At 37.6% G+C, this 18,048-nt stretch overlaps 1 protein-coding gene across 9 annotated transcripts in view; it reads right to left on the bottom strand.

The window, feature by feature from the left end:
- LOC311445542 (uncharacterized protein) overlaps positions 1-18,048 on the bottom strand; it is a 260,556-nt gene that overhangs the window by 160,025 nt on the left and 82,483 nt on the right. For 7 of the 9 annotated variants that reach the window (XR_014698492.1, XM_084537772.1, XM_084537773.1 and 4 more), the window contains exon 3: positions 15,932-16,053. The exons of the other annotated variants lie outside the window; for them this stretch is intronic. Coding sequence is in view for 6 of the 7 variants with exons in the window: in XM_084537775.1 (XP_084393901.1) it covers positions 15,932-16,053 (122 nt within the window). In the remaining variant the exon portion in view is untranslated. The remainder of the gene's footprint in view (positions 1-15,931; positions 16,054-18,048) is intronic. 9 annotated transcript variants of the gene reach the window in all.

The raw sequence follows: 18,048 nt of genomic DNA, 5'->3' as shown, positions 1-18,048 counted from the left end.
GGCCCTTCTGGAATTTTATCACCTTTCTTCAGTTAAACTGCAGGTTTGCTTTGAAATCCTTAAATATGCCACCTGCTATGTTATTTTGGAATCCACCTGCAAAAAATGGAGCTTTAAGATTCATCAGATGGGGACAAAAAACATTCTCAGTTTTTTGGCTTCCATCTGTGCTAACCCTGCCTTAGCAAGTGCACCTTCTGCATCACGCCAAGCTTTGAAGTATTGGCAGACTTTGGGGATTTCACAAATGAAACACTTAATACTTCTGGGCAACCCAAGGAGCTTTGCTGATCTTTGTTCATATTACGTTTCTAGCTCATTCAAGTTGGCTCACAGACCAATTTCCCATTAGGTTTTTATCAAAATCTCAAATGACACATTACCGACCTGTTCTCCTCTCTGCAAAGCTATTGCATGTTTTAAAAGGAGCTAATCCTGACTCCCACATAACTATCAATAAGCATTGGAAGCTTTAAAAGATGTGACTGAATGTGGTTTGGGTTGATGTTATAGGTCCATTAAAAAAAAAAACAAAAAACAAAAAACAAAAACAGGAGAAAAAGGACTGCTAATTAACACAATATGTACTAATGTAAAAGCAATATGCCCCTTTAAACCAAAGCATGCAATAAGGCTTGTATCTCAATGATCAATCAGAAGAAGACTGCTCAGAAAAATAATATACTAAATAACAAAATATGTAGGTTTTTATGGGTTTCTTGGCTGCCCTACCCAGTTTGCTTCAGCAAACCCAGCAGCCTACCTGGCTGCAGACCCTCTGTGGCTCAGGAGACTTCCAGAGGCTGCAGCAGTTCTCTCTATCCCACATTGTTATTAAAATGCATTGCAAGTGAACTATTAGCGAACGCAAAAAAATTCAATTTTTTGTCACCTCCACTATGGCAGTCTGAAATCTCTGCTACAAGGGAGATTGTGAGGGTGTTAAGAGGAAAAATTGGTCAATCCAGGTTCCTCCCAGAACTGTTTTGTCAGGACAGAGGATATGGAGACTAAGTCCTGGTATTTTCAGCTCAGGAAGGATTTGCTAACTGATCTTTATAACCCCTATCCCTAAAGCACAGAAATGATTAAAAGCAAGTAAGGGGGAAGAAAAAGATGCTACTTCTGTGCCCAGTTCTTCTGGGAACCATCTTACATCTGCAGCCCATCCTTCTGGGAACAGCATTTCAGAGCTGTTGGTGTCTGAGTTTTCTAGGGACTAGAGACGAGCAAAAAACTGAAATGAATAATTTAATCTGCAGGTTTAAGATTTTTTTTTTCCTACTTATACTACTTCTATTAACACATTATGGTTTGACTTCATTGTCTTTTATTTCATTACAATGAACAAATGCTCTGAAATTTAAATGGGAAATAGAATATAGAAAATAATTAAAAGCAAAGCATAGTTAACAATAGAAAGGAACTGAAATTAAGAGCACTCAGCAAATTATAAGGGAGGTTTACAAAATATTTCAGTAAAGAGGACAGAAGACACCAAGTGGGTTACATAAACAGAGAGAAAAGACGAGGCACTGACACCACGAGCTGCAATAAGGAGCTGAGCAATACAGAGCAGCACACTTTTAAAGACCTCAGCATCAGACCGATGCTGACACGGTGGAGAGATTTTGCACAACAGCAATCAACATGTTTTGCAGGTGAGAAAGACAAAAATGAATATATGTAGGTAGATTTTCTGAGCACGTGCAAGTGTAGCTCAGGGACAGATTAAGAGTGGAAAGGTAAGATCTCTGGTACAATCATTTGTTATAGAAAGGTGTACAAATGACAGGAAAAACTGTGAGCAACCTAAAAAGTATAACTGGGAATAATGGAAAATTCAGGATTAGTATTTATATAGGAATTTGAATTAGTGTTACTGTGAAAGTTTACCAGCCCAAGAAACAGCATCACAAATGAAATAGATCTTTATACTACATCCTAACTAAAGCAGCATGTCTAACCTGCAGAACTGTGATAGAGAAACAGGGAAAGAGAAAAATAAACTACATTAACACCCCTAACAAACTTCTACTATGCACATTGACTCTTAACACCAAATATATGTTCTTCCTATGAAATACTCGTTTATTCATTTAGTATTGTATTCTTACTTTCAATGTAACTGACAATTACAATTTTTGACAAAATAAAAGATTTACTTTATGTACACTTTTTTTTTTTTTTAAAGGGAAAGGTATGTGCACTTAGAGAACACACATCTATCCTACAATTAAACTCCTTCCCTGTTTTAATATTCTGTAGTTTTCTTCATATCTATATGAATTTCATATTGCAATTGTTAGGCTTTACAGCCTGAAGTACACAAAGTCATTCTATGGGAGTCTGGTAAACCCCAAGTAAATTTGAACAAGATCTAAACATATCTGCAAACTTTATTTATTTTTGTTTTTAAATCAATAGCCTTATAAAAAATTTGATGGTTAATCATCTTATTGATTTACACATTTCTAAAGAACTTCCTAGGAGTTATTTTCTTAAATCCTTAAGATCCCTTCTAACAAACGACACACTATGACCAACACCATAACAAAGGAAATTAAGTTTTCTTACAATCCTAAAAACTTTTAAAATATTTTTAAAAGCTTAAAGGGATGTGTATATATACATACATACATATATATATATATATTGTGCAGGGCAGGCTGCCTTGTAGTCACAGAATTTTAAAATGATTTCAATGAAGAGCTCTGCTCTTCAGTATTAACTCACATAATCTACTCCAAGGCTTGCATATATCTTAGCATAGAACTAGGATAACAGGAGATATTTATAAAAGATCCACAGCTCATTTTTTCTTCCTTTAAATAGGGGGTAAAAAAGTTATCAGGAATTTACCATTGCTGGTCTGAAGAGCCACCAAAAAAAACCCAGATGTTATACAAGTGTTTATTTATTTATTTATTTTATTTTTTTTTTATTTTTAAATCTTTCATAGTTCATATTGTTAAAGAAAATTTCTTTTTGGATGTAGTATTTTACTTGAGAAACTATTTTTATGATAAATTCCATTCATGAAAATATGAACAAAGGTGAAATGGATCAGTACATATTGACATGCCAGACAGGGCCAAATATATCAGAACCTTTCTTACTCTCCCTGACTTTTTTAAATTCCTTTTTCCAGCAGTGTCAGCAAGTATGGCAGTTTTGTCAGGTGATGGTGTTAATTAATTATATTAAAATGTTGACTAACCACAAAATCCAGTCAAAGAGAATGAAAACCAGCAATGTTTTGCTGAGTTACTCAAATAGGGGACTTCTATGAACTTAACTATGGTTTAGAACATATTTATAGAAGGGGCTATGCTAATGTAAGCCTCCTCGCTCTTAACATTTTGTGCTCCCTATTTAGGGTCATCAACTGCTCAGTCAACAGTATTTAAATGTTTACTGACGTGGCATTAGCCTCATATCACTTCTACTGTAAACGTACACCAGAATAGCACACATGAAGTGAATATATCAACATTGTATAAGCGTAACAAAGACTCCAACTGCTGCTGCCATTCAGTTTGATAAAATAGTGGCCATGAATAATTAGTATTCATTTGCTCTAATTAAGGAATATAGATAATGGAAGCTGGATTTAGAATAGCGTGAAGCAGCTTTCTGGGGCTTGCCACATTCAGGTTGGGCCAAATCTAACCCAAGACTTGGGAGCTGCTTCCGTAAGGTGGACCCAAGGCTGCCAGAGCACCCTGGTCTCCAGAACAGGACCCACAAAGTGTTGTGCAAGGCATTAGAGAGGTTTCTAGCAGCAGACACAGACTGCAGCCTTGCTCAGGTCCTGCACATCTCAAGCACCAGATTCTGTGAATTATGCAGTGCTAAAGGTCGGCATAGCAGATGCACAGATGCTTTTCTTTCCGTGTTATCACACAGCAAGCTTGTATGAGTGAACAAGTCATGTGGAGCAGGTAGAGAGTTTTACAGCTCAGTTTGGTGGCTGGTGGGGTGCAGATGATCCCTGGCTAGAGCTGCAGAGAGGAGAGGGAGTTCTGCTTCCTTCTTGGTCAGTACAGTCCATAGCCACAGATGGACTTGGTCAGTGCCTTTGTTCATCTGTTTGCTTCAGATGCAAGCCACTGAGGAGCCATCACACAGACACCACTGAAAATAAATTCTAAAATCACTTGTATAGGTTCTCTTTAAGAAAGGCTAACTATAAGTGCCAAATTACTGACAGACGCTACTGCTCTAAAGCAAACATTTATTCAGAGACCTGTGCTCCCTCTGGGTCTTACCAGACTCAACTCACCAGGCTTTTCATCCTGAAGCACTGTGATGGTTTCCCTTCCTCCTCTGTTTAATTACTGCTTCTGACAAAACTGTGGCCATCTCCACGTTCAACCTGCAGGTTGAGCCCAGCAAATTCACACCACCGCTGCATCCTGACTAGCTGCACTCAGGCAGCAACTATTGGCAGCTACACAGAAGGAAATTTTCAGCTGAGATGCACATATACCTGTCCAAATACAACCCCTCCATCCTCTCTGGGGGTTAAGTAATGATGCTTGATTTTTGATTTCTTGAACCACTGGAGGAACACACATAGGCATCCACCTCAACCAAGAAGCAGTTACTGCTGGCTCCTTTTACCTGCCTGCTGAGACTAGGTGCATCCTGCAGCACTTGGCTAAACTCCATCGTGTTTAAGCTTTTCACTGCAGGCACTGGTGGAGCAGCACTTTGATTTTTAGCTGCACGAAGGTAGCTAGTAACTGTGCTTATCATTGCTGATATGAGCTCAAATATTAAAAGTTTATATCAGCTGTGGAAGATTTTGCAAAGCAAAAACTTTCATACATTTGCAGTTTAAGATCAGAGTACGCAAAAGTAGCCATATGACCTGCGTATCTAAACTGAGTTTCACAAGTTTACATCATTGACTTTAGTATCAATAGTTCTGGACATAATGTATCCCATTGACAACTGGAGTTCTGCTGGGAATAACTGGCTAGCAAAGCACGTCATACCTATTATTTTATAGATTTTATTTTTCTATCCTTTGAAAATTGCAAAATCATTGGCACTTAAAAAAAATTCCCCTAGATTCCCCTTAAATGTTGCCTCTTTGCTAATTCCTCTATATTCTCAGTAATTAAAAGAGAACTATTATGCTTGTTAGAAAGGCTGAATGTAGAGTGCAACCAAACGTTCCACCTGTAAGCTTTACAATGGTAAATTTAAATTAAACGAACTCCACAAAATTAATAAAGCTTACCCCCAAATCCTACTTTTTTGTTCCCCTCTATACCTTCTGGGAAGAGGCCAAATTACATACTAAGCACTTCTAAAGGGCTTAATAACACAATCAGATTTGATGTGGAAATGGTTATAGATTCTGCTCGACAGTAGTGTTAGTTGGCTGAGCTATAAAATATCTATATCTCTGTATCAATGATAGATGACCCAGTATAATAAAAGATCTTGACTTGCGTGTATGTTAACAATTAATGGGATGTATAATGTATCACATACTGTGTGTGGAAGGTAATAAAGAGGTGTAAATGAGAATTACACTGGTTAATTGGTGTCATTAATGGTTCTTTTGTTCTGCTAGAAAAGCAGTATCTTACTCTGAAGACGATATTGTAAGGCTGACTGCAGACTTCAAGTCAAGAGTTGAGATGAGTTAAGAATGTCAGTTCAGTTATGAAATTGCTTCTACAGGGATGTTTCCTGACATGAAACCTGCTTAAACCCAGATTCAGTCCTGCCTATCAAACAGGCCCCTTTCCATCTCTCATGATTGCCCTCAGACCTCAACCTCGCTTTGCAAAGCAGCCCACTGCATGGCTCCCTCTCGTACAGATCAGAGACAGATGCTCTCAATGTTTTCCAGAAAGTCATTGTCCTGTTTTTTTTTTTTTTTTTTTTTTTTAATTTGTTTTTTATTTATTTTTTTTAATTGTTTTTCTTTTCCAAATAAACTGTCATCTTCTGACCCTCTCTGCCTATCCTCTCTATCCATGAAGCACAAACAGCAAGTCACTGAGGTGTTACCTCTGTGATAACCAATTTTCCCCATCTTTTTTTTTTTTTTTTTTTTTATAATAAAAAATGTGACCCTCTAGAAAAGTATTTTGAATTTCAAAGAGCTTTAAGTCACTGGACACACAGAGAAAAGAAAATCTTGACTAAGAGTTATCGATTATCCTCCTTCCATGAACTTAGCTGGAAACAAGAACACAGCACAGAAGAAACACTATTGTAAGGAATAAAGATGAAGAGAAAGAAAACAACTTTCCAAGATCAGGGCAGAAACTAGGTGCGGAGATAAGAATTGTGTCTGCTGTTATAGCAATGTTTCTTTTTGTGATTTGGAAGACCAGCTTTACAGCAGTTGGTAAATTAAATTCTACAATCATCAGCTGGCTAGAACTTGCGTAATTCTTTTTGTACAGGGCTCTGAACATTTTATGAAAGATTGCTATAATTCCAGCTATTCTGATACACAAGTAGAGGAGTTAAATACTTTCTCCCTGTTCAGAGAGGGAGCTGGTACCTGGGAGTGAAAGCCAGGTTTCCAAACTCCACTCTATCCACAAGAATATGCTGATACACCTCTACGAGAGGAAAGAAAGCATGTGAAAATGCAAAGCACTGCAAAGCCTCTGTCACTTCTATACAAATGTACCAGTCAGTGGCTCTTACTCGACAGCTTGGGAAAAGAGCCAGCAAACATACATCATTTTAAAGGTGAAACCTACTAACCACACCAAAAAATATTTAGCAATTATAATAAAAGATACCTTTTTAACGAGTGACTTTTTAATCAGCTCTACAGTGCTGTAAATCAAACCGTGCAGGATGTTTTCCAAAAGACTAAGTGCTAAGCCCCTGAATTTAAATGGTCTGACAAACGATGGGCCATATACTGCCCACTGACACATCAGGAGCTCTGTAGTGGATTTAAGGCAATGCAGAACTCTATAAAATCACTGTATCATATTCAGAGTTTTGATTTTTACATCCTTCTTCAGTATTTGTGTGTTAATTTAGTGCTTGTGGAAGATGCCAGGCATAGTGAGGTACTTTCAAGCCAAAGCATGGGCTCAGCAAGTAATGTAAACCTCCAGATAGGCTTCTAAACTTGGCTTTCAGTGCTAAACATTGTGATCAAGTAGAGAGGTATATCTATACAGGCAGGCTTTGACTGATGCAGAATCAATCATCCTATGCTTCTGGTTTGGTGGCCATGAGTGCACCCCTTCAGAAAGTGCGCTGAGATGTTTCCTTAAGTCTGCCCCTACCTGCATCTCTAGATACAGCTAGAGCTGTGCTCAGTTTAAGTCTTTTGACTTTGCTGTACTGACAGCTGTGAAAGACAAGTGTGAAGGTCAAATACACAAGATCTTGACTGAAAGCTTTATGCCTAATCTTAAAGTCTCCAAGCCTAACAAGATTTTTCCAAGATATATGTCCTAAACAGTGACAGACCATACAACAATCTTTTCAAGTATACCATCATTTGCACTGTGTCTGAGGCCAAAACCAGGATCACCACCCCAGGGTGGCAGCTGCTTGCTGAATATCTAGGCAATGAAAGACAACATTTACCCACAGGAAGAAGGCCCAGATTTTTCAAAGCTGTTTAGTCATTGCTCTGACCACTGCTGCTAAATCTAAGTTACCTGGATTGTTAGTTTACCTTCTGAAAAGTGACCTGGGCACACTGGAAAGTTGACTTCAAACATCATTTTTAGGAAATTAATTGAATAAGAAACCATTACAGAGATGAAAACAAACTTCAGTAAATCTAGCTTAACTCACTTCTATAGAAAGTTGTTGCTGGAATGGGATGCCTAAAAAATAACAATCATTTTCAGCAGCTCCCTTTAGCGCTCTGACCAACGCCCTATTTTGCTTATACATGAAACCAGCCTTGAACCCCAAATAAGTATAATCTCACATCTCAATGGAGAGCATTAACTTTTTCACATTCTCACACTACGGAAATCTGTGGGTTTTAAAATTTTCAGAGCAGTTTGAGTACATCGTTTCTCTTGAACAAATTTGCATAACTAAAAGCAAACAGGCAATATAAAAATGCATTTGTGTGATCATCATTTTAAGGGGTTGACTAAAACCTTTTTAGGGAGACAATTAGAAATGCAGAGGGAGTGTGGCTGATTTATGTGTGTGACAGATTCACTAACTACTCTGTCTTGGTATATTCTGAGCTCTCCATTCCCATCATTGATGGTAAACACTCCCATTAAATATTTCTCTTTTGACCTGCGTACTTATATTTCATTAGCATACATTACACATGGGCCAATATCAGAGCAACTTATCCAAACTCAAGATATGTGGGTGCAGTTAGTTTTGTGTGCAAAGTTGCACCAAAAAATGGAAGATAGCTATAGAATACAACTGCATTCTGGGTAGTTTAAGGACAGTATTTCTAAACAATTCTAAGATTATTTAATCTTAAACTGTTTACTGTTTTTTTGCATATGCTAATAATTGGATGATATGATGAAAAAGAAAGAACAGCAAGCTATTTAACTGTTTAGAAACCATAACAGCAAAGGAATTTAAGTACACACATTTGGCACATCGTGTGCTTTCCCCTCTAATGGTCTTTCACTGCAGCTTTCCTTCCTAGTTTAAATGCTTTCAACAAGCAACATCATTTTTCTTAGTTATCTCTCCTGGAAACATCCTCTTCAGATAAATCTACAAGCAACTGACTGTATGTTTATTAGTTATTTGGTCCTTTTTCAATTTTTCAAGTAACTCTGATTTCTCACCCATAATTACTGCAGTCATCCAAATGAAGACATTTCCTCGACACCCAGTAATGCAATTTACTAATTTAACACCTGCTTTTGAGAGTAGGCTTTACCTAAAATCCATGAACACATTCATCAGCTGTTCTGAATGTGCACTGCCTTCTTGAGGGGCACTGCCAGTGCAGAGGTCTTGCGAACTTGCTGTTCTCTTTGTAACAACGTGGAGTAAGTAACAACAGGGTACTTGCTAGAGCTACGACATTTTACTAACTTGGCAAAGACCATGCTGCTAAGGCAGGATATGGTCTTCACCATCAGAGACTTCTAATCTAGGGCTCACCTTGCAATGCTGTCTTAGAGAGAATGGTGGAAAGTGAAATATCAATGACATAGTAGTCTGTAATATAAGCCAGACCCTATTCTGACTCCTGTTTAGGAATTACATTGTACATCTCATAAGAAGGAAAAGTATTTTGATTTAAAGTAACAACCTCATCATGCTTATGTCCAAGTTCTCACATCGGCTGCAGAAAAATCTAGCTCACACAGTACAGTATACACATCTACCTCACAAACAGAAAGGAGCGAGCACTTACGCCTACATTCTTGCCCACTCTATTGAGGCAGCAGTCCAATTTCAGGAGAGGTTTTGGATCCAGAATTTCAAATGGATTTGATCCCATAAAAGTTCATGTATACTGCTGTGAACATTATGCTTTCCACAGTGGTTAATAATATCTGAAGGATCTAATAGAAAAATGCATCTTATTTTAAATAAAGATATCAGTCAACAATACGCATAAATACTAACCCTTCCCTTTTTATTCCCCCCCCCCCCCCCCCCTTTTTTTTTTCTCTCTCATATAACTCCTGCAAAGAGACAAGCCCACACAGAGCTTTACGTTTACAGGGTTTTATAAACTTTAATGGGACTTCTGATGGGCAGAAGGGCAGTCACTGCAGGACAGCAGCACTGCTCACTGCAGCTGCTTGCACACGTCCCCAGCAGCCCATCTCACTTTTTGCCTGGGCTCCGAGAATAGTCACCTCTGACACTGCCAAAGGTAAACCACATTCAGAGGACAAGAATAACAATTGTAACATTCAGTATGTCACTAGAGTCCATTATCCTTTTATTATTCCTAGTTAGCCTGTCAGGCAACATTTGCTACATACAATAGTGAAAAAGCACGGCACCCAGTGAATAACCAGAGACTAATCCTGACCAACCTCCATTTGCTATTTCACCCTGATTCTTACAGGATGAGTTTCTAACAGAAGGGGCAAAAGGATATTTTGATATTCTTTCATCCTTCCTTGTGGTTAGGTTTTCTATCCTGCAATCCTATTATTGACAATCCAGATAAAAGCAAATTTGTACTCCTGGTTCAAGGATATGGCCCAGGACAGCTCGCTCCAGGCTGTCACCCTGCATCTGCTGCAATTCTTTCACAGAGTTTTAGATTTGGCACAGGGATTTTGATTTTAGTTGCTATACTCTGATCTCAATCCAGATTAGGTTTAAAGTTAATGATCAACAACGAACCAAGTTTACTTCATATTATAAATCTCACTCAGTGTGCAGCAGCTCTTAAGGAAAATAGGCTTTTATAGAAGATTTTTTTTTTTTTTTTTTTTTTTTTTTTTTACCCTATAAACTCCTCATCTTAAGACAAGACCATTCCAAAATTCCAATTCCATTTAGTTGTCATTGACTCCTTCACAGAGCTCAGTGCTGAAAAGTACACATCACGCTGCCTCAGAAACCAGGGAAAGACTTGAAAGTAAAGCTGCAAGGCATACAGAAGAGGCTCACAGATGATAGGTGTATTACAATATATTTTGTTCTCTGTATGAAACAATATTCCACTAATATTGATAAGAATTAGATATGCACATCTAGAGGCAGAAGCACACATTTGTTTGCCTATAAATCATTTTTTAAGTTCAGGAAATAAACGTGTCAGTATTGTTTTCACAGACATCTTATATTCAGGTGACATCATGAAGACCAGAGTGCTCTGACTGGAAAATAATTTCTGTTTCAGGCACATCATTTCTTTGAAGCGAAGAACGTGAAAGTTTATAATGCTCACCCAGAAATGAGTAATAATTTATTACTTATAGAGATGTCTGTGCTCTGAAGTGTATAGGACATGGGATGAAATTCAGGACCTATTCAAGTTAAAAACAAAACTGCTGCACTTTAAAAGGGTGGTAGCCTCTATAGTTTAGAGTCTAAAAGCAGATACTGGACTCTGAAATGTTTAATTGAAACTTTAGAGAAGAATCAGACTGTATCAGGGTAGAAGCCTTTCTCTGATTTTAGGAATCACTTGACCGGGTTGAAGCAATGTGTTGCAGTACAATGCACCTCCAGAAACATCAGCAAGTAATATTTCTTTAAACAATTAATGAGAAATATTTAAAAAGCCACAACAAAAACAAACAAACAACAATTAAATTCACATGGACATGGGACAAACAACAAAAATAAAAGTAACACAAAGTAAACCAATTTGTTTCTAAGGGAATCAGAAATCAGGTTCTCATCTACAGGCACTCATGACAAAAAAAAAAAAAAAAGCACACTGACAGTGCCCTTTTAAGTGTACAAGCTTTCTATACTGAAGAATATAGTCTGGTTGAAATTAGTATAAATCTCACAGTGTATTAAAGCATCAGAAGATGAGGGTAGCTATGGTAATTCTAGCACTTTATTAAACACCAGACAAATTGAAGAGTACATTTCCTGCTTTTTGAAAGACATGAATGATATCTTCTGATTGGGGAATGCTAAGGGCAAAGGAAGCTGGCTGAAAAGGCTTAAAAACAGTACTGCAGTACATTTATCAGGACATTTAGTGTGGCTTTTCATGGGAAAATGGTGGAAGGAGAAGGGGGAGTGATTTTTATTGCTAAAATTAATTTTATTGCAGTGCTAACTAACCCTCTTCCCCCCTGGAATCATACACAAATAAAGAAAAATGACAGGGAATGCTCTTTCTTTTGTGCTTTTTCAGTACTTGCTTGTGTTTTCAACAGCACAGGGCTAGACCTGAACTGTGCACTGCACCAGTCTTCTGCCAACAAACTACAGCACGGAAAACAGATATACAAAGAATGAACAATCTGATTAAGAAAAGTACATTTATATTTTGACTGGGTTTTATTTTTAACATAAAACATCTTGAAAAAGTTTTATGATTTAGCATTTATGAATGACTAGATTTTAAGAGAATTGTAATATTTTTTTAGGGTATTTCAGCTCTATGAGTTATTTCTTGTAGATTCAGATAATGACATTATAAATCTTTCTGCGGAGGCAATTACTAAGGCAGAAATGGCCTATTCCCCATTGGCTTTTAGGCTCAGCTTACTGACATATTACAAGCAGGCTTACCATGGTCATTAAAAACTGATCTGGGATTTATTGTACCTCTTTAAACTCTCAGTACTTTGAAAAGTATTGAACAGAAAGGAATACAAGGTGAAGTTACAAAGAGATTCAACGAAGCAATCAGGGGAAAAATAGGCTTAATTTATCCCAGTAAGGCCCACCAGAAGCGCCACAAAAATATTTGAAATTGAGCTTTGAGTCCTTAATAGAGATCACTCACAATAGCTATTAATCATATCAAATGGATACACTTCTAAACAGAGGGTTTGGGAACATAAAGGACATCAACATGAGATTACAGGGCAGAAAACAAAGCCAAGATTTTGACTGCCAATAATGACAAAATAGCTGCCCAATGCAGTACACAAGAATGAAAAAATTCAGCTGCAGCAACTTTTGTTGCCTAGATCCCAGTCACCTGCAGTGCAAGCAGGAATTTTATCTATACCTTATGTTAACATCGGACCTCAGATCATCACACCGTGCTCGCATTTCAGGGCAATCTCTGGTGGCCAGCAGCAGGGCAGGCATTTAAACAAATGCCTGAGAGCACAAATGCGCCATCATCTTGTGCAAAGGGATCTAAACGAAGGCCAGAATGTGAGAAACACTAACAATCACTGGATTTGACCAGGACTGGCGTGCTCATTAACAGTCAAAGGTCAGTGATAAAATTTGTTTCATCATCTGTCAGTTAACCTTCAGTTCCAGGTTGCCAAAGACAGAAGCTGCATCTTCAGAACTGCTGCAGCCCCAAACCGCTTACAGACCTCCTTCATCTGGGACATACCCAAGAGGCTTGGAGCACTTGGGAGATTGTCTGGTGCAGTGCATACTTCTAATTTCTTGGAGCTTTTGTCCCAGGTTTAAAGATGCCTTTGCAGGAATGAATTGCTGCTTGGGGAGTGGGGGGGGAGGTACTTCGTGGCTCTTTTATTCTCTTATGGTCATCACTGAGAATCCCATTTGTTTTAGGAGAAAAAAACACTGGGGATGACTGGTGTCTCAGTGTGCTATATGGCTTTACAAAATAAAACCATTATTTGTATGTTGCTGTAAGGAGATGATCAAGCCCTCAGTTCCATCAACAATTCTGTTACCAGACCACAACTGCCTGAAAAATGTCTTTTTTTTTTTTTTTTTTTTGAGAGAGATTCATTTTTGGTTTTAATTCTCAAAAAATAAGTGTTAATTTAGATATCTTTCTAGAAAACTATAAGTGGACGTCAGATTTTCAATAGCAAAAGGTTTGGTACATTTTGAAAACCATACTACAGATATATGAAGGCTGTTGATCTGGCTTGTAAGTCAGAATGTTGTACAATACGTTAGGTTGGTCAACATTCATTTTAAATAATGTTTTAATATATTAATTTCAAGCCTGAAACCAACTTATTACAGGTAGTCTAAAAACACAGCCTTCTCGTTAAGTTTGCATTTTCCAGAGAGATTTGTCACTCTAAAATTCTCTTTACTTTTCACCAGGAATAAACTGAACTGTATTTGAAAATAATGGCTTTAATTATAATTGGCATATCTGAGCCTACAGCTAGTGCCAGTCACTTTAGTAAGTGACATTACTTACGACACTGGCAAGATCAGAGTCTTTTATCACTTTTTTTTTTTTTTTTTAATTATTAATAGTAGACCAATTTCCAACCTTCTCTAATATCTGATTATCTCTGGATAACTAGAGATGGGTAAAGATAGAGGCTAACATCCAGAACTACCCCCCCACAAGTAATCCCTAAAAATCCACGTTATTCAGAGTACAGTCTTCTCAAGATGAACAGAAATTAAAAGATTTACATCCACTTTGACCAAAGTGGCTGTCATATGATTTCTGTATATAAATCAGGGATGAGAAACCCACACACCAGAACTAGGCACAGCCCATGACCTTAACTCATATTTTTGGCGCATGTTAGCATAAAAACCACCAAAAGTGCCTGACAGAGCTATTCATCACTGTTAAACTTATCAAGAAATATTTGCTAGAAGTGGCATAGTACCACACCAGAGCCCAAAGGGTGAGAGATAAAGGTTAGCTAGAGAAAGGAGGTGGCTAGTTGAGGCTGGGTAGCTCTGCGCTTGATGCAACACCTAAAGGATGGTCAGATGAGGGGTATAGCATTGCATTATTCTGTCCCTTCTCTTCCTCCTCATGTATTTGCTCTGCTAGGCAGCCCAGCTTAGGCTCGTGTTCAGTGCAGAACTAGCAAAACTAATAGTTAATCGTTAAGAATAGAAACAATGTTTGTTTGTTCTTAGCTAAGTAAACTCACAGCTTCCACTACTGGCAAGTGGAGGCAGGTAGACCTGACTGCAGAGTACGGCGCCATACATGTAGGATCTGCCTCCACATATGCAGAATTTGTCTAAAATACCATTTCCATTAAGACAAAGCTTATTCTGACTCGCTCTTCCTTCTTGGAATGTACACAGCATTGATTTACACTTTAGTAGTAATAACTTCAGCTATTAGAGTGCTCTTAGTATCCTTTTTAAATTGGCTTCAAGCATTTGGGGAGTCATTGTCAGGCCATCTAGAATGTAGATAAAGGGATCCTATGGCAGAGTAATATTCTGTATAAACTCCAGTCGAGGGACGATGATATATTTCCCATAACTCTTGCATTGCGTGCATTCCGATAACATGTGGACAAAGTGTTCCAGAATATATATTACATCACCAGCCCCCTTATCATTATTCAGAAACATCAACAGAGTGAATCCTGCTCAGAGTCCAGGAGATCTGCAATGTAATTTTGCTTTTAGAGAAGACCTTAATCACCCAATGATTATTTTGACTGTTAGTACCAATGTTATCTCAGGCATAGCTTGACATTTGAGTGTTTGCATCTGAATCCCTGAGTTCTTTCTTTCAAGCATCCTTAGCTAGGTAACATTATGTTGAAGAATTATTTTTAATGTATTTTCCATAAAAAAAATCTAGAAGCATCAACTATACTATATCAGCTGAGTCACTACTTTAAGACAGACTTTACTGACATGCCCAATTCCTGATATTCCAGAAATGAGTGAATAGCCTTCTAACACGCTTAATTCTGTAAGCAAAACCGTGTAAGAATTAACCTTTTCATATCTGTCGAAATTCTCTGGTTAATTTCAAAATTGACTTAAATTTAATGGTGTAACATTAGCTGCAAAATACAAGACCCAACTCCATTATTTATCTTTTTAATTCTAGAGGGGCTAAAATTCTGTCTTGTTTTCTTTAGCTCCTAATGAATATCATAAGGATTTCTTCTTAATTTCAGGGAATCATTTTGCACGTTATACAAGATTATTTCATGCAAATAGCTGAAGCTTGTCAGACTAGTAGAAAGAAAAAGGATAGGCCATTGAAGATGTAAACTTAAGAATGCTAATTTGTATTTTTATGTGATAAACCTAAGGAAAACTATCAAAGATAAATAAGATGAAGTTTTGTGAATGTTGATTGCTCGATATAAAATGTGTTCTTATTTTTTTTCCCCCTCTTGGGCAGACAATTATACAGAGACAAAATAATAGCAGACAAAATTTTAAGAAAGATAGAAGTCAAGAGTAACATAATGATACTGTAGGAAAAATTTGTGCCTGTAAATATATTACAAGAATGAGGTTGAGAGACTACTGCTACTAGCAACAAGGAAATATACAAATGTACACACCTGCATTTTACCTTTGCATATGCATTTTTAATTTTTCCTAATCATTTTTACCTATTTCCCAAATATTTCACCATGAGATGTCCTACCTGACAGCTGAGTTAGAAGTGTAGCTGCTGCGCATGCAGACAGAAGTGACTTCTGTGGCAACACAGATTCATTGACAGTGTCCAAAGCTTTGGCTCTTCTCTGCTTACAACACATGGTGAACCTACAGGAACAAGAAATAGTGCTGCTCAGAGCTCAATACAAGTAACACCTCTGCCAGCCCTGCTCACACAGAACCAATTTGTGGAGTATATTGTCAGAAGGGATGAAAGAAAGTCCCTCCAAACATGAACAACACCTTTATGTCGTTAGGTGGATTGCAACACGCAAGTCAGAAGAGTTAATTGGGCAGTTTCAGAAGTAAAATCTAGAAGATAGACTCCCTCAAGACAAATCAGAGAAAGAAAGTAGAGAAAGAAAGAATCGTAATTTATGTAGTCTTTTACTTTGTCTACAAGCATGAAAGCCAGCAATACATTGTACTATGGTAAGGAGTTTTGTTCCAAAGAAAAATCCTTTTTGGTTTGGAGAAATACAATTGTTATAGAATTTGTCAGAACATCCCTGAAGGACATATGTAATCTCAAGAATATCCCTAACATGAATAAGGTAGTTTCATAAACAACCATGTGCCTGCCCACCTAGCTGGGGGCAGCACTGAGAGGGAAAGGCATGTTTTTGAGACACAATGAGACTAAGATATTCCACTGCCTTCCTTCAAAGTCATTATGATAAAAGGCAGTCAGCTGATAAAAGTTTAACTTGAAAAATTTCCACAATAGTTTGATAGCGCATACATGCAAACATTTCCACAACTGTGAAAAATAATGAATAATTTGGGGCTTAGGAAGTTTATTTTGGAATACTTATCAAAGTAGACCTTGTTTTCTCAGAAGCGCACATGGAATAGAGTGAACTGAAGCTTCTGTAAGGTTCTTATTGTAAACCATATAATCTTGCTGATCTTGATGTCATACCAAGAGTTCAGGTACTTAAGGAGACTCAACGATTCCTGCTAATCTAATCTCTGGGGCATGTTACAACTTTCAAGTGTCAACTGATACCTTCTGCAAGCGAACTAGATGACCTCTAGAAGTCCATTCCAAACTAAATTACTCTATGATTCCACAAGCATTTTGAATCATTATTTTCTGTGCTGTATCACTAGTGTTGAGAATGCTGTTTAGCATGCTTAAAAATGAACCATGCAGCAACCAAGATGTAGTTAGGAGAATGCAATTTAAAACCCATTTTCTTCACAGATAATGCAATATGTGGTCTTCCCAGGAGTAACTCTCATGACCTATTCCAGTCACAATCCTTATTTATAGGTGGTGATGGAATGAATGAAACCTGCTGCTCCATAGTGAGAAATTTTTGTGATGCAATAACTGAAGCAACCATTGCAGAAAATTAGGTCCCTGTATGATTGTGCATGAAAACAACTTAAGGATTCTCTCTGTATTGATTTACAGTAGAGAAATATTTCTCCCTGCAACACAGAAGGCCCAAATTGAATCTCTGATGGAGCAGCTGTAATTTTAAAAGAGCACCATATGTCACCCCACTACATGACAAGAGGTAAGGTGGGGAAAGGAGCAACTCTTCAGAACATGCCCTTTTCCTGCTGATTGGCACAAGAGCTCCTGAATGAAATTCACATTCTTCCAACCCTCATACCTGACTCCAATGACAGTTTAAACTATAAACTCAGGGGAAATAACAGAAACAGCACATTGTGAATAAAGATGCTCAACCTCCAGCAGAAAGTGTTTTGGGGTCTTCTAAAGGTAGTGGTTGTAGATAGATCAGTGTTTAACTGTCACAGGTGTAATGATCCTCCCTACAATACCAAACTAGAAAGATCAGGGGCACAAATTTTTTCATGAAAAAAAGAAAGAGTTCCCCTCCAAAGCTAATGAGATTCTAGGTTTCCTGGCAAGGTTTGAAGTTCATAAGGAAATCCAAGGTACAAACTGAGACACAAATGACAATCACAAAAAGAAAATCACACCATGACTAATTTAGCAAAAGGAAGTCCAAGTCGGATTGCTCCAATTTTTCAACTTACTTTATCTTCAAAAGAGAAGGAAGCCACTGGCAGATGTCCTCAGGATGTCCCATGTGTTTAATCATAGACTGTTTTGGATTGGAGGGG

This window comes from Aythya ferina (assembly GCF_964211825.1).
Source record: "Aythya ferina genome assembly, chromosome: 16".
NCBI lineage: Eukaryota > Metazoa > Chordata > Aves > Anseriformes > Anatidae > Aythya > Aythya ferina.
Note: the sequence above shows the minus strand (reverse complement) of the source record. Positions and strands in the feature narration are given on the sequence as shown.